This window comes from Brachypodium distachyon, chromosome 2 (genome assembly GCF_000005505.3).
Source record: "Brachypodium distachyon strain Bd21 chromosome 2, Brachypodium_distachyon_v3.0, whole genome shotgun sequence".
Lineage (NCBI taxonomy): Eukaryota > Viridiplantae > Streptophyta > Magnoliopsida > Poales > Poaceae > Brachypodium > Brachypodium distachyon.
In genome coordinates this window covers 38,067,903-38,086,075 of record NC_016132.3, presented here as the reverse complement: position 1 = coordinate 38,086,075, position 18,173 = coordinate 38,067,903, and the positions used below count along the sequence as shown (strand labels likewise).

General features: G+C 42.8%; 1 protein-coding gene across 1 annotated transcript; it reads right to left on the bottom strand.

Moving 5' to 3' along the window:
* Window positions 1-3,248: 3,248 nt before the first annotated feature.
* LOC100831545 (probable glucuronosyltransferase Os05g0123100) lies at window positions 3,249-9,503 on the bottom strand. The gene is made up of 3 exons (XM_010233493.3): window positions 8,329-9,503; window positions 5,193-5,478; window positions 3,249-3,739 (listed from the first exon to the last, which is right to left on the bottom strand). The coding sequence occupies exons 1-3, from the start codon at window positions 9,027-9,029 to the stop codon at window positions 3,584-3,586; spliced, it is 1,143 nt and encodes a 380-aa protein (XP_010231795.1). The 5' UTR covers window positions 9,030-9,503; the 3' UTR covers window positions 3,249-3,583.
* Between the last annotated feature and the right edge of the window lie 8,670 nt (window positions 9,504-18,173).

The window sequence follows — 18,173 nt, the reverse complement described above, 5'->3', positions numbered from 1 at the left end:
ACACTAGCAATCATGGTCAAACCGACACTTCAAAATTTTAATGGTGGTCGAATATACACAAGCTAGTGTGTGCCTTTCGATGTGTTCCCCACCAGAGATAAATTTAGAAAACTGTCACGAGTTGCAAAGCGACAGCCTAAAACGCGCCCCCTTAAACAGCTGCATAATTAATCTCTTCTTGATCATGGGATTCTCTGACTTGCATGGGATTCTTCTTTTTTTTAAGGAAAATACAGAAGACAGTCCGTTCGATTAGGTAGAAAAAGGGTTTATGTACAAGCTATGCTGAAAGAAAAAAAGAAAGAAAATATCTTGCTTTACTCGACAGAACATGGACAACCCATGTCAACCGGCCCAAATAATCTATTGAGAGTTTCCACAATGAAAGCCAAATCACGGTGTCAAATTGGTTTTTTTGGGTGTGTTGCTGTAGCTTGAGTGGTTGGTACTTGGATAAATGGCCGGTGAGAGATGAGAGAAAAGACATTTTCTAATTTTACTTTTGGCAGCACTGGGTCCCACCTAAGAGGGAATTTGGCATCGCTCTACACATTGGATTGAAACTGTAAATTAGCTCTGATGGACGTGACAAATTTGGCATTGTTCAGAGTGAAAGCCCTTATTAACTAGGAGGACAAAGTTAGATTATCTAGAATTTTGGCAGGATGATCAGGGCCGCGTGAGGCGGATTTTGGCAACAAAGCAGGAAGGACCCGACGGAGAAGCCATCCATGCTGCTGTGAGGAGCGTAAATAAGGCGACGAGGCAGGCCGGGGGCAGTGAATTAAGAGGAACATAATCGCTCCCTGATGAACGACACTGACGCAATCGCCGGTGATTACCATTTCCGGTTTCTGAATATAAGATGTTTTTTAGCTTTGTCATGAGTTAAGTTTTTCAAAAGAATTATCGATATAACTGGTCCCAGTTATGCATACCACTTGATCAAGGAGCATTATGGACAAGTGGCGTTCGATAATGCTCCTTGATAATTATCGAACCCAATTCATGAAGCCAAGTGTTGGTACAATAATTTCCTTCCCACCTGATTTTGAACCGATGGACGACCTAGAGACAAAGTGACACGATTCCGAACCAAGAACTGCTAACAGATTAAAGTACTACTCAAGTGTTCCTATAGTATTTGCAGGTAGGGGGGCGTTTTCACCTTTATGATAAAAAAAAAAGAAAGCGTCGCAACTTGCCAGTAATAAGTGGTTGCTTAATCAGGCAGGGGTCACTGCTTGCTTTGGGTCGTTAATTTCCTTCCACCTTTAATTGCTTCGCCTTTCGATCCCTTTCCCGTTGGAGACGGAACGCATCTCCCTTTCTATCTCTCTCACACACATACACACAACCAGAGACATTACGTACTTGTGTATTCATGGACAGTGTATATACCGTGAGCTCTCACGGGCATTAAATTATTACTGCACGTCCAGCGAGTGACGTCACGTACGTACTGTACGTGTCACGAAGAAGTACGTGCAGATGTAAATATGGATCATTTACATATATATACCCCGTGAACTAGCACCGCTGCAAAACCAATAGTTACCCGGCCTCGTGAACTCGTTCAATCTATTATTATTCTATTTTACTCCGTATGTTATTTTTGCGTTGGGGGACTCGATCGAATGGTTTGCATACCACGAACTAAAAATGGAACTCCATCGATCCATCTTGCCACTCGTCTCGGTTCAACTCTTTTTTTTGTTGAGAAATCGTCTCGGTTAAACTATTTTCTTCGCGTCGTCATGGAGAGAAAGCCCAAATTATTTGACGCACCAGTCTATGTGCATAGAGAGGCTTTATGTGGGCCGAAACGAGCATTTAACAGGGCCAAAATACACCGCCATTGACCCGATGAAAGCGAACGGCCCGTAACTTGGGGCAGCCTGGTGCTGGCGCCTGGTACACGGGCTTCGGTTTGGGCCTCGGCCCAGTTAGATCTCATGCAGGAGGAAATGAGGCGGATCTTCTTGGGCTATGTCACGGAGGAGGAGCAGGGCACCAACAGGCGGCGACCTGCAGTGCAGCCCTGATCTACCACTGTAGTACAGTCAACCTTTGAAGAACCGACCATGTGTAGTACGGGTATTAGCGATGATTTGTTGATTTTTGTGTGTTTCGTACTTGCAATCTAGATCCGATTTTGAGACGATGATACTTCAATCTATAACTTTGGTTTTTCTGGGAAATCTATAACTTTGTTTCTTTTAGATCAAGGATCTGGCCTTATTTATTCAACGAATAAAGTACATCTATCAAAAAACTAAAAAGACAACAAAGATTTCGGATAAAACCGAAAGTTACGTCAAAAATCTTTGAAGCAAACTTCTCTAACTGCGTATTTTGCATCGTCCTTTATGTTTCTTCAAATCTCCGGTGATGAAACGGTAAAAAACCAAATCTGCATAAACTGAACTAACCTTGTAGATTTTACTGCGCCGCATGAGCCAACCACCGCAGCGGGTGAGAGACCGCTCGATCCGTCGGCCCATCTCGTCTCGGCCCAAATGCAGATCGTTAAGTTATGACTGGGCTCGAAATGCAGCCCAAGCAAATTGCTCCATCTATCCTCCATGGCCCACGGGATTCATCATGAGCGCAAGTCAGTGTCAGTCCGTCAGGCAGGGACTCTGCTGCCGACACATGAAAGGTTTGTCGGCTCGAATGCTGACTGCTGAGTGTGAGATGACACGATGGCAGCTGAAAAGCTCGAGCAACCAGGCTCCCATAATAATGGAGGAGTACTCACTCACTCGTATAGTAGATCTGGGCGATGCGACTCATTGAATGCTGAGATGGATGGGTGGATCTCACTGCCAGACATGCTACTGCCACCTGTCAGCTGAGTGGGCAAACTATACATCCTCAGTTAATGAGCTCTGCCTGAGATACTACTCCAATTTTGATACAGATTTTAATACTCCCCGTCATGAAACATGTGACATGAATTTGCATAAAAATTTATACAAATTTGTGTCACTTAATTTGAGACGGAGAGAGTACAACACTTGATAACATCCACATATTCGCTGCAGTTTTGGTATAAAATCGAAACTTAAAAAGATCGAACGTCAAGTAATTCCGATCCTTAAATTTGCTTGGCATGGACAGTGCCAGAATCACAAAGGGAGCTGTTTTCTGAACGTGTGTTCTTCTGGGAGCGGGCTCAGATTTCTGGAAAGCATCGTGTTTGGCATTTTGCCAGTTTTCTTTTTACCACACTTGTACACAGCTTATTATTGCACTCCACAAAGGGGGGAGGGGTTCTGAAAAGATTTTACCTGGAAGAGAGGAGCGGTCGCGAGTTAAAGAATCATAAATGTAAATCTGAATAAATACTATTGCTTGGGGCGGGGAAGATTTTCCGAGGATAATTCATGACCCCTCCCAAAAGAACAAAAATGAAAAGAAAAGAAAAAAAAGGAATTCGGTGTAAGCAATCTTCTCTCCCTTATCTCTTGTTTTCGCCACATTTACATCAACTCACGTCGTCTTTCTGCAGAAGATTTCTTCTTGTTTCTCGCATCGTCTTTCTGCAGAAGATTTCCTCTTGTTTCCTCTCACTCCCTCCCTACCTTCTATGGTGAGTTTTCGGGGGCGATTTTTTTAGAGGAATGGGGCTAGGAACAGTATATTGCCACACCATGATCTGGGAGCAGTCAGAGGGGATACCCTTCAGTTTATTCCTGTCTTCTAGCACCACCTCTTGCACAAACTTGATGGAATCCTGCAACCACATCATGAGAAAAGAAGTATGTCCATTATTAGCTGGGAGTAGCAGTTCAGCTGACCAAAAAAGGAAGAATAGCAATTGGTAGGTTATGGTAGGAATATGCTAAGCAAAATGATACTTTCAGGCGTCCCCATCGAAGAACTGTTATTTAGTTTGTTGCACATGAGAGAAGTGGACGAAGAATATAGTGCCATCAGCATCAACTTCATGGTCCTGACTGAAGCTCGCAATGGAGTATCGCGCTGTAACACTGGGTTCCAAAGGGATTTTGCCAATGTGTTGAGGTGGTAAGAAAAATAGGATCTTTGCAACTAGCTGGCAGGGTGACAGATGGAGTTAAGGGTTTGGTGAGGGATCAAGGTGCCTCGTTATCTTGTTTCAATCAGAAATCAGTATTTTGGTTCTGTGGTGTGTGCAGCTTTCAGACTTTCAGTTTCGCTAGTGGGATGCAACTCAAGGATGATGTGATGAGTAGGTGAGTCGGTGAGACCAACAAAATCAAAATCAACATTTTTTAAAGAAATGAGTGCATGAGAGTGATGGTGCGAACATATAATTGCCATATGTCCACTGTTTTATTCTGTTGACATGGAAGTTGGTAATTTGGTAACACTAAGGCAGTCAACTTCAAAAGGAAAGTCGATAATTGTGCAACCATGGCAGTAAATTAAAATAGGATCACATCATAGGCAGGGAGGAGAAGAAACCGTGACATGCATCATCAGTTAACCATTCAACTAAATCCCTCTCAAAAGTACTCCAGGACAGAATTCTGGAATCATTTTTAACTGGATAGTTGTCAGCAAGTCAAGATGATTTATCTAATACTACAATATTACTCTCGTTACAAATTAGGGAAACATCTTTTGACTACAAGGTTTTGTTGCCTGAAGAAATTGCTCAGTTAATTTCAAAATAAAAAGCGATTAAGTCCAAAAGAGTACAAAACTAATTGCACCAATCTGTCAGATGTATATTGCTTTGCAATTGCAAATGCCCTTCCACCAATTGATAGAATGAGATTTGCTTTATCTGGTTGACTTGTGTAATTTTGAGTAAAAAAAGGATAAAAATATTCAATTGAAACTGAAGATAGTTGCATCTCATATAAACTGAAAATGGATAAAAATATCCAATTGAAACTCCACACTTCAAAGGACAACAGCAGGTAGGCTATTTTAGGAGGTTTGCTATTTTAGTCTCAGACTCGGTCCCTCAATTAATAAGATCTTCAAATTCCACACTTCTTTTGTTTAGAGCGGTCATGGTCTAGATAAGGATTGCCGAATTTGTAGTCCTATAATTAAATGCTGTGTGTAGCCTGGCCAACAACTGCGGTGCTATCAGGCTAAAACACTGTTAATTTAGGATCGAATGCACTGTTTTTTCTGGCATTCACAAAGCATAAAAAGAATTAGGCTGACACCATTATCGAGAGTGGACTAACCTGTGAAGTGTCCGGTAATGATGTTGGTCGGCCCCATCGCTCAGGGTCCCACAAAATAGAACTGTTGAACGCGAACCCTGATACATCAATGGTGTGTGCTCGCGTGCCAGCAGCCCCGGCAGGATTCAGGTCAGCCTCTGTGTTATATGTCACTGTACGGGTGGTTCCGTCATTGAAGTTCCTCGAGAACCAACCGACTACCTTCGACGCACTGCACAGTGGCCCCTCCACCACTACTTTCTTCTCGCCCGCAGACATCGTTGCCACTGGCCATGTGCCAAACGCCCTGTCCATTTCAACCAATACAGAACATCAAACATGCAGTTAAGCAAATATTCCCGAATGGTCAGTAGCAAACATGTATTCCTCCGACCCTAAATTCTTGTCGTGGTTTTAGTTCAAATAACGACAAGAATTTAGGATCGGAGGAAGTAATTTAAAGAGCTAGTGCTATGAATATGTCAATGTCCACTTGATTGGTCAGTAGTTTATGATCTACAGAGCACTTTTGATCTAGAGAGCTGTACAAATAAACCTTGCACAGAATTAGGCTCCACCGACACTAAACATGTGTGAGCCAGTTGAGTTAGATTTGAAAATCAGAATCCTCTCAAATTAAGATATTTGAAGGAGAACAGATATGTCACCCTATGTCCATTTGCACATCTTCCACATGCTGCCTTGTTGACAGCACCATTACAAAGACTAGTATTCTAAAACTTCATCTCACTCCTCCATCACTAGACACTAGGCAAGGAACACAATACAAGGCGAGTGAGTTATTGCATGCAGCTGTCTCACCATACGTGGGAATAGACTACAGCCACCACTTGCCTGCACATGCGGACGAGTGACGCATAGCGAAATAAATGGATCCGTTCCCAATTCCAACCTTGAACAAGCTAGATCAAACAAACTAGGGGATGAGGTAATCGTTGACCACGCGTGCAAAACATTATTGAGCACACCTTTTCACGATGTAAAAATATTGTATGGTCAAACATCATTGTAAATAATGTATTCAGTTTAGGTTAAGTACCCGTCTTCTCTGGGTAATCAGGCAGACAGTACACAAGTTTTACTATTTTAGTCACCTGGGACTAAAACAAGTATATTAACTCTAATCCCAAGTTAAACAGGGAGGAGAGATTTAACCATGGTCAAAACCCATGCCAAACTATTTTGCAGTACTCTACTTCATTTGTGGTAACCGGTAAATTCTGGGACAAGCACTCCAGGTCAGATGGAGGAAGAATATCTGGGGTCTGATGCTAAAAACAGCTCTCTTGTGTTGTGCTGCAGCCAGCGGCCAGAAAAGCATAAGGGGCCACATGTACACGCATCACGAGGAACTCTACAAGAATAAAAACACTGTGGATGGCGAGGTGGTGCAGCAAAAGTTTGCTTGGAAAAAAAAGAGGTTACTTTCATCTCATCATGTTCCCCTCAACCAAAAAAAGATTGTTCTTCCTGGGAGTATTAATAGCATGGTCTCACATGGCATGAGTTGCATTGGGGCACCATAGTAACGACAAGGATTTATTTCTTCTTTCATGAAGTATTTATCTAAGTTATTAGGATGCTGTACTATTGGAAAAGTAAAAGCGAAAGGACAATCAAATATTTGAGTTATTTTTTTCTTGTTGAAGGCCAAATGTTGGAAGATTTACTTTGCATCCAATAGCATCTTACAGTTCTAATAGCATCCCTAAACGTTGTTTGACTGGATAAGAAAAGGCTAAATGGGAGGTCAAATGTTAGGCCTTTTTGCTGGTTCCTGAAGTGAGTCCAAACGAAGATCTAACAAAGACGGCATGTTTGACCTGGATTTAAGAGGCTCAGAGCAAACAAACTTTGACACACTAGTCACATTCTGTGGCTGCTGATAGACACCAGAATCACAATATTGGAGTACAGCTATGGTGGAAAATGCATGACCATGTTAGGTATTTCGGTCAAGAAACCAATGATCAGCATCTAGTGTCGGCTAAAAACTGTACTTCTTTTTCTTGCTTATTTGACAGAATTCATCAATTCAAGCACTAATTCCCCATGTGCATGTCTCCACAAACAGCTGGCGGCAGCTAACCCGTTGCTGTAAATTTGCACCCAAAATGGTAGGCAAACTTGGCAGTGCATTTCAAATGGCCACTCATGGGTCAGAGAAAGCAACAGATGGCCCCTTCTTTTATTGGAGTTCAATGGCCATGGCCTAACGGTTACTATCTTCTACTACCTCCAATATTTTTAGCCAAAATTTTCATGCATCTTGCGACAATGTTTGGGAGCATCAACATCGCAACATTCAATGCATGCATTAAGTTCATTCAATATGTGTTTTGTCAGATTAGCGCCGGGACAGGCCCGCATGTCAGCGAGCAAATAGCTAGGTGGTGCTGCTACGGGGTACTAATCATTGTTGCTGTTTTTTATAGCTTTGCTTTGCTCATGACTCACGAGCCACGTTGAAAGTCTTAATTAAACTAGTACTCCACTAATTGGAGTGGTTGCAACACAATTTGGTCGTTGGAGCGTATGCAAAAGCAAAAAAAAAAAGATTGTCAATTTATAAATCTACAAAAGAAGCATACTGGTTTGTTGGAAGGAAGGGAATAATTAAAGAGGTAAAGGTAGATCCAATAATTGACCCCTAGCATCAGACCCTCAGCATTTGCAAATGTTCATGATGTGAGGGGTCAATGATCTTATTCTGCTAATGACAGCTTGTGCGTGCCTTCAATTATACTCGCACCAAACTACACGGCTACTGAACCATTTATTATCAAGAAATTACTACTACCCCAAATTAAGAAATGGAGGTACCTAAACAAAAATCTGAAATTAATGATCTAGAACTGAAATCTGAAGAAACTTTCACCTGGATTCAACACCCTGAAAGAACCGTATGCAAGCAGGAAATGGGGATCAAGTCAAGCAGAGCTCGGAACCGAATGTGGGGAAACAAATTAAGTTGAAATTAATTCCTTCTTAGGAATCATCAAGAAAATCAACGCTATCTATAGAAGCTTGCGGATTGGCAATCTAGGAAGGTTACAGCAAGAAGGAGCAATTAATCAAAGCAAATGAGATAAAATTGTGAAGCAAAAAAAATGGATGGAGTAGTAATAGTACTCACTCGATCTGGCGGATCTCGTCGAAGAAGCGGGCGTCGTAGACGCCGGCGGCGTCGGCGAAGTGGAGGACGCCGGAGAGGCGGTGCTTCTCGACGTGGGCGAGCGCGGCGTTGCGCTGCGCGTGGGCCTCGGCGGCGGCCGTCGTGAAGTTCTCCTCGGGCCGGAACGCCAGGTGCCGGTACATGACCCCCGTGCCCCGCAGCACCTCCGCCGTGGCCGGCGCGTCCGCCGCCGGCTCCACCACCACCCACACCACCGGCGGGCGCACCAGCCGCAGCGTGTGGGCCAGCCGCAGCAGCTCCGGCCGCCGCCGCCGCCGCTCCTCCCCACCTCCCCGCGTCGTGGTCACCACTATCAGCATCCTCCTCGGCCCGCGCCCTTCCTCCTCGTCGTCGTCCAGGTCCACCGTCGCGCCCCCGCCGCCCGCCGCCGCGGAGCCCTCGGGCGAGGGCGGCGGCAGGCGGAGGTGCTGGTCGCTGTTGACGGCGACGCGGGAAGCCGCGAGCTGGTCGCCGTGCGGGTGCAGGCCGCCCCCGCCGCCGGCGCTGGATCTCCAGGAGGAAGAAGAGGAGGGCGCGAAGCCGGTGAAGAAGCCCATGACGAAGCAGAGCGAGAAGTGGAGCAGCGCCCTCTTCCACAGGTGCCCGCCCCGCCGCTGCGCCTGCTTCGGCCGCTCCGCCGCCGCCGCCGCCCCCGTCCCCATATCAAGCCCAAGGATCCAAATCCAGATCAAACCAACCAACCAACCTCCTCAAATCAAATCAAGCCCCTCACAAACAGCCGGAGCTCCACCGACGAAGAAGCTCCAGACGCCAGGACGAACGAGGCCGAATCAATCAATGTGGATGGAGCAAGCAAAGCGAGCAAGAATTCAAGATGGGGCAGGCATAAATGTGGAGGCAGTCCTCCTCCTCCTCCTAGATCAGAACCAAGATTTGTGCCTAGTGGTGGGGTTCTCCTCAGCGAAGAAGAAGAAGATCAGGGCAGCTGGAATGGAAGGTCTTGTGGTGAATTCTTCTGCTTCTTGGAGCTTTGAGGGTGAAGTGAAAATGGCGTTTTTTGGGGGGCGGTTGTTGGCGACGGAGAGCAGCGTGCGTTTAAAGAGGGCGGGAGGAATGACTGCTTGCTTGCTTCTGTGTGTGCGGTGAGACTTGCCTGTCTGTCTGTTCCTCAGCAGTTTTTTTACTTATACTGACAGGATTTCTATGTGAAATCTGCTTCTGTTTTTGGCACTCGAGAGTTCAGGAAAATCAGGCATGCTCTGCCCTTTTTGAGATCACAGAGATCTGATGCAGTGCCGACATTTGGAGATTCTTCTGAGGTGAAAATTTGAGGAACCAACACCTAGCAGCTGGGGTAGTAATTTGGAATGCAGGGAATTTTGGGGGTTTCTGAAGAAGGTAAGGGCAAGAAAATGTGGGATTTTATTAGAGTCTTGTCATTTTGAATTTTCCCAGGAGTTTGTTTGGTAAAAAGAAGTAGCCACTCATTTTCTTTCCGAGAAACCGGCGAGATTTCTGCCTACTTGCAGAGAAAATATGAAGCAACGGGTGAAAACTGCCCTTCATCAACTAAGAGGAAAGCCTTCTTTCCCGCACGCCAACGGAGCGACCCGTCACCATATTGACAACATCGTATAAGTCATTCTATTCATTTTAGGGTCATGATCCTACAAATCAAACAATAAACGAATATAAAAACGTCGAAGGACCGGAACCTTAAGTTTCTTTGAAAGACGTATGAGCCCAAAAAAAGCCATCAATTTTTTTTTTCATAAAATGGAAAACAATTCTGGCGGCCATATTTTGTGTGGGAAAAAACTATGGATCCTGCAAAATTAAGATTTCCTTACCAAAACTGATAGCGGCCCTAATCTAGCTTTTCAAGAAAAACTGGTCCTGTTCTTGGCTTCTTGCTTAATTAAAGGATTGGAACTGGGGCACCTAACCTAAAGGTTCTATTTTTTTTTCCAAGGCCGGTTTTGTGAAGAAATTAAACTGACCACAAGATCAGTTTGCAAGCAGCCAAGAACTGAAGAACCTAAGAAACCTCATTAACTCCAGAGCATCCAAAATACCACATTTAACTGTACAGTCTCCCACTCACTCGCTCCAATTAAATTACATGATCCACTGCTGCCTCTGCCAATACTATTGCACAGTGGTGCTGGCGCCTCCAATGGAGGACGGGGTACATTCTAGATTACATCTAACAGCAGGTGATTCCAGATTATTGGATAATTTGAGATGTGTCAGGCAGGCAGGCCAGTATAGCCCAGAAGAATATTAGTAGGTGAGCTGCAGCTTTTGCTTGCTTGCTTTGCTCCTTCCCTAATACACCCCTCTCTAGACCTAATCTTAATCTTCTTCTAATGCTGCTACTAATTAATCCTGTTCCTCCACTGCCTTTAACCCAAAGGGAAAGCCATTTTCTGAGCTGGAGAGGGAGAGGCCATCTATGAGGTTTGGTAGGGGATTGGAACTTGGAACCTAACTAACAGGGAAAAGAAAGAAAGAAAAACAAGAAAGGATTTGTTTTTGTTGATGGAATTCAGAGGTGCAGATTATTTTCTTCCATGGTGCCAGTGCCTAGTAGTACTACTGTACCGTTGTTTTCTTGTTGGTGTCTGTGTCTTCTCTGTGTGAGAGTTGCAGATGCACAAGAAAGTGATCAAGAAACTGGCCCCAAAAGTTTGGTGCAAAAAGTATGTGACAAAATGGAGACCAGTCTAGGAGGTCCTGGCATCTGAATTCTGAAAAGAAAACTCCGGTGGGGGCATGAGGCATCTTTGGTTGCAGGGCAGGGTACTGTCTTGCCAACTTGGCCTGCATGTATATATGACCCAAGAGATCAAGAATTTTACATGTATTTTGGAGGGCGAAAAAAGAGTTCGGGTCTCTTGCACAGGCTAGAAAACCAGAGACTTGACGAACATGTATTTCCGATTCGAAAGGAATTCATGTCATGAATGCTATCCACGCGATAATTAAGTTCATTGCATCAAAACAAAATCCCAGCCAATAAAAAATTTACTTCTTGAGAATTTGATGCAAAGACTTTGCATGTGAATGTAATGCCATCCATCAAATTCATCGTCGTATTGAGAATTTGATGCAAAGATCCTGCATGTCCTTGGCACTCATCAGATTCCATGTGCAGATAGTGGCCACGTAGTGTTAGGACATTAGGACAAGGGTGTGGGGCTCCACTTGTCGGTTCCCAGCAAGTGAACATTGACAAGCGGTACAATTTTTCAGCATCAAAGCCACATGGATCAACTGAGAAGAACTCCAGTACTCAAGATGAGTACTAGGTGGCAAGGGCATAAGTGTAAAACTAGAACAATTTGTATATATATGCGTGCAATGTGCTGAGTACATTTTGCCACCAGCAAAAAGTGATAATTAATCATCACCCATCAAATCAACAACAAAAACTAATTAGATATTTTGTGAGGAAGAAGGGGAGAAGAGTGTGGTGGGATTAAGACGGATCACCTCTCTCCATCGATTGTGATTCTTTTTTCTTCTTTCTGGCCGGGGAGAGGTCAATTTTGATGATCAGCCCATGTGATCGTGTCTTACCTGCAGCTTAAGGGCTAGCTAAACACTACTCCACCTATTGAACAAATCATGTGTAACATAAAAAAGGTCAACTATTGAAGATCTCAAGTTGTTGAGGAATATTTGTTCTCCACCTATGCTTTGGTTAGTTGCATTGGCTTAATTTGCTAATTTTGTTCTTTTTAAAAATCAAATTTGCTAATTTTGTTTGGTTAATTAGCGTACCAAGATAATTGCATACTAATCAAATGGAGAGATCGAAAGAGATATACAAACTGTTAACCTAACATGGCAGCCTGATAACATGATGAGTGGAAGCTAGCTAGGATCATAGCTACCTCTTGCTAGCAATTAAGCAAAGATGTCTTCAAAAATAATAATTAAGCAAAGATGTGCTTTCCTTTTTATCTCCCTATTTAAGGTCATTGCACGGACCAACCTGCTTATACGGATCCAATCCAACGTGCATGTACAGCATCAACAAGTAACTCTCAGTTTGTACACAATAATAGCACATTGTACGATCCGGTGCATGCATCCATGATCAAGTGTACCCAAATTTTTTGCAAGTGTACATTTATGACAAGCATATATTTTTCTAACTACTGTCGATCAGCATAGCAGAAGCAACTTGCAGGTCTTTCAGGATTTCAGATTGAAGTGTATATCTTGTTTCTAATTTCAGATTCTTATATGTTAAGAGAACGGTGCATGTTTACTAGTAAGGCTTTTTATGTTTTAAAGTCTGTGTCTCAACCCAGTTACACCCAAAAATGTATACCGGCATTTTTTTTCCTTCTAAAAACCAACGGGGGAACTCGGGTTACTAATTTTCGGTGCAGTTGTACACTCCTGCACAAGTTTGATTTGGTTGGTCGGAAACCCCATTTGTCTCCCGAGATCCGGTGCTCCTCCATCAGAGTTGGGCTTTTGTGCCCACTTTCCGAAAATGGATACTGTTCAGCTACTGGCTTAATCCAGATCGAGTTCTTCAGAGTTCAGACTCACTTGGGCTCCCAATTCCAGGATGCTCTGCTAGATTGCTACTCGATTGGTTCATACTCATATACAGGTACTCTCCGTATATGAACCAAGTACCTATTTTCTGCTTAGTTGACAATTTGCATCATCTTGGCGGCACATTTTAGAACCAATTGTTTTTTTTCAGATACATTTTTAATTTGAAATTTTGCTAAATGAAGTTCTTTTGAAGCACATCCGTAATTGTCAGGAGTACCAAACAATGGGCGGTCTAGCATTGGTCTCTTGACATTGCGACCCATCCACGTCTAGATGTTAGCTACGTAGTCCAGATCAACAAGTGCCACTTGGAGACAAATACATCCATATAGATACCAAAAACTCTTGGCCGTATGCAAAACTGTTGGCTACGTTGCAAGAAGATGAGAGTAGATTGTTACAAGTTGGAGTACTTTATTCTTTGCTAAAAAATTTACAAGAGCAAATCATAAATCTGAAATTTTCAGAATTTAAGGCTATTTTGTTTCTTTAGTTCAATTATTAAGAAAACCATATGCCTTCCATGGGTCTTTTTTTTTGCGGGTATATAAAAAGGAATTGATATAGGACCATGTAGGAATAATTAACGAGTAACCACCTATGGTTGGGACGAAGGAGCAAGGGATTGATGCTGGAAAATGACGGGTCACCTTCGTAGAGTCGTAGACATGTATGCAAGCAATAGAAGATTAGTATCGATCATCGCTCGAAGCCTCGAATGCTCGATCGAAAGAGAAACATTCACAAATTAGCTGACATCAAGGTGACAAGTATGCTTGAGCACAGTGTATTAGTTTTTTAGTTTCTATTTATCAGTTGACTTATAAATATAGTTACTTTGAGACCAGAGCCATCCGATTTAAATTTTCTCATCATTTGTATTTACACCAAAGCAAGGAATCTCAATGGTTAGATCAGACGGTTGTCAACCTGTATTTCTCAGTCGTCTAAAATAATAGCAAAACCAATTATTTTTAGTGTCAACAATCACTAGCATCAATTAAGTTGAGTGACATATATCTATCCGAAATTACGAGCTTGGTAACTTTCAGGTGGGTGAGCAGCATGCCCTCACCACCCGATCAAGGCTTTTGTGATGTCAGACTCAGGTAGGTGAGTAATAGACAAGTCAAAGTGATTTTTTTTTACGAAACAACTACAACGAGTTATTTATTGTCAAAAATGATGAGAGCTTAGTTGTCAAAGTGTTATTTTTCTTTTGCGGATAGTGAAATTGTTACTCATGCCAAAATTAAGGAAAATATACAATATCGGCCTTTAGTTTTCGTCCTCGGGATTCGAACTCTACTGGAATACTGTACTACTTGTACTGTCGTCCTCGTGATCGAACAAAGCAACTCGTGAAAAGCAGAGCCACAGCACGGTGAAACATGACAGTTTTTTTTTGCTTCTTTGGCTCCCTCCCGAGTGCAATTGACAGAAATAAACTTCTTTTTTCGAACTGAATGTCAAAAAGATCTGGCGGAAGGTTTAAAATGCACCACGTGGCACTTTCCGCCAATAGAGTGGGCTACACACACATTGCGCCAACTTAAATGGCGGAAACACCATTTCTGCATCTGACATGGCAGAAAGACGCTCTTATTTGACCGATGTGGACACTGCCAAGATTCCACAGGCTAGTACTTGTAACCTAGCTAGCGAGTTAGTACTACCGCCGGCTAATCAAAACCAAAGCCAAAGCTAGTATACTACTAGCTCGTGTGTTAGAGAGATCAGGATTTTATTTTAGCATCACGTGGCAGGTGCAGGCACCACACAAAGTTTTTTGTTTTCTTTTGAACCGACACAGCCTGTCCCGTCCGGGTTCCACTCAAGCTTTCCACTAGCGAACAGTGCCCTTCTGCCATTTCAATTGACTGAATGATCCTTCCGCTCTTTGAATTGGCTGAATGATCCTTCCGCGCTTTGAGTTGGCGGATGGTCACACGTGGAGCTTTGTGGGTCAAAGGAGCAAAAAATTCGAAACATGACACGACACGGTCACCAGCCTGACCCAGCGACGACCCAATGAAAATAAATCTACACGTGTCAACCGCAGAGCTTAAGCTGGCCGGGAAATCTTAAAAATGTTTCGAGGTAGCACAAGGACAGAAGAGCAGCAAAGGTACCAGGCACATCATGATTTTTCTTTTCCACTCATCTTGTTGAGTGGGAGGGACCAGGTGCCGCCACGTGTACCGCCACGTGGGCAACACGACGACCAGGTTTGACCAAGTTGGTGGTAGTAACCACTTGTGTGTAAAACACAGTGGATGGCAGGAGGACAAATGGCATATGCAGGAATCAAACAGATTTTGCATCTTCTGACGTGGATACGGCCAACAGTTAACTGATCACTCCAGGAAATACTGCCATTTTGCTCTTCCTTGGGCAGCTGGGCTGCCTGTGGTTTCTCAATTTACTTTGGTAAGAGTGCTGGAGTAGGGATCTTGATTTTATTTGCCATTTTACTGCTTACTCCAAACGAAGGAAGAAAACTTTAATTTGTGAGATTACAGCCTTTCAGCGGCCCAAGTGTCTGTCCGGATTCAGTTAGGCCCATGTATACTGTTTCCGTTTTTGTTCTGACGCCAGCCTTGCTGGTACAAGGAGGGCCCAGTAAGAACTTCGTGAATGGACCTGCATTGTTAGCCCCAAAACCAAATACGGCTACCTCATCGGAAAAATGAAAGTATACATAGCGTCCCCCCCAAAAAAAATAAAAAAAATACATACTATCATCCTCTAATCTCTATCGCATTATTGTTCACACATATTGGAGCAGAAGTACATTATTTTTAAGGGCATATTTAAAGCTAAGAAGCATCAGAAATATACTACGTGCTCTGGAGTGACGGTATTTTCCAACTTATTTTTTAGCTAGCAGCAACAAATTTCGCTTTTATTTGTTACTCTTTGTTTTTACGAACGCGATGGAAACACTTTTTTTTTCCAGTCAACACTTGTTCAAACCAAAAGCTAAAACTGATCAAACTACAGATGTAATTTCAAAAAAAACTACAAATATAAATAAATAAATTCATATGCCTCCGTTAGACGTTGTTTCTTTTTTCTTCTTCTCCTGACTCGCCCATCAATGACGTCAATCCGTTAATATAACCTGAGATACTTACTTTTTTTTTAAGGAAACACAGACGTAGACGCTCATAAGTACGCACGCACACCCTATCCTTAGGAGCACCTCCGAGAGACTGGTCTGGCACATCATCTTGAGATTGACGAATCCACCACATGCGTTTCGTAGTTGACGGATACATCACTCCCACTGAAAACACAACTCCGGTTAGATCTTGAAATAAATACAGGAAAATACGAGCACCCACGTCAAGTCGAAAACTTGAACCTTAAAGGCTGGTTCCACCTCAGGAACCAACTTCGCAACCTGAGATACTTACTTGAGATTGAGTAGACGAGATCATACATGAGACATATATGAGCTAGCTTGCATGCACTATGCAGTGCATGATATGCGCGTCTCTGGCGGGCGCCTAATTATTCCCGTGCAGAAAATGTGTGTAGATATACGTATACACGTGTACGCGTCTGCGCCCAACTTTGGCTGATCGAGTTCGGTACACTGCCATTACGGCGTAAGAAATGAGCAAGAAAAGACTATTCTCCATGCAAACGAAAGGCAGCATTAAGCACAGTGCCCTACCTCGCATTACATATACTGATATATTCTCCGTTTCATAATTATTGTCTCAAATTTATCCAAAAATGAATGTATCTATTTCTAAAAAATATCTAGATACATGTAATATTTTGACAAGAATTATAAAACGGATGGAGCAGTACGCATAGTATACTACTGCTAGCTTTAATTTGTGCGTTTATACATATACATGCATGCACTGTGCTTCTCTACAACCCGGTTCACACAAGCTTATAATAATAACTTGTTAAGTAACCGGCCAGCTAGCTAGCCATGCATCCATCATGCATGCAGGGGTCCCAAAGTCTTTTTGTGTACTCTTTTTTTTTTGCGTGCTTGGTGGATCACTATACCTAACTGTCGCAGCTAGCTTACTCGCTGAGGTGGCGCGCTGCGAGGACGAGAAAATCGTCCCTTTCAGATTGAAAGTTATGTTTTTGTTGCACTGCTCGCGTTTTGTTGCCCCCTGCATATATGCACTAGTCGTCGTCTCGTCGATGTGTATCTGTTTGGTGCATGCATATTCGTGTATTTGACGTGCCAGGTTGGGCTCAACTGGGACTTCACAGAGTGCGTTCCAGCCAACGTGCCATTAATTCTACTGGTTAAAGTCTTAGATAATGTGCATGCATGCATGCATGCTCGAATTTAGACTATATGTTAATTGGCTTCGTAGAAACATGCCCATAGATCCATCGATCCATGCATGGACTCGACGGCCCAGATGATTAGTCATGCAAGATCACGTACGTACGTGCGAATCCTATATATAATCGGTGCATATCTATGTATGCATGTCGGCGCAGTCGATCGGCAAATGCACAATTACAACTTACGTACTGAACTTATATTCTCTCATATGAATTGAAAAAACGGGCGCATGCAAAAGATGAGATGATTTGACTGCAAAAGGTGAGGTGGCACACCAGTAGTGTGCTCGCTAGCAAAACAAATAGATATTCTAGCTAGTTCTACGTTTTTAAATATAACATGTTCTAAATTTTCCTAAAATCAAACTTCTTAAGATTATATGTCAAGTTTAAAGAAAAATCTACCAACACTTATAATTTTAATTAATTTTATTAAATCTGTCATGCTATATATTGTTAGTTTTTGCAAGCTCGATTGCGCGTATGAGCAATCGAGCTTGAAAAAAGCACACCAGCTATAGCCGGCAAATACATATGCATTTCTTTTTTTGAAACTCAACAAGTGCATATCTGCATTATTGTGTACACTAGCTAGTACTGCTACTCTGCTAGCAAAATAAAAGTCCACGCGGCATTAGGATACACAATCATGCGAACTTTAGAACCTCCCGGCCGGATCGAGCTGAGATATGTACGAAATGCATATCGGAATTTGGAACACAAGTTCGATTGATTGATATACAAATGGAATTAAAAAAAAGACTCCACTACACCTACCGTACTATAGATAGATACGTACATACATATATGTCTCGTACGCATATATTATTAATTGGTGTATTTAATTATATACTTTCTCTCTCCAATAAAAGATGTATCAAATTTGTCAAAATTTAAATGTATGTAGACATGACTTATTGTATAGATGCATTTAA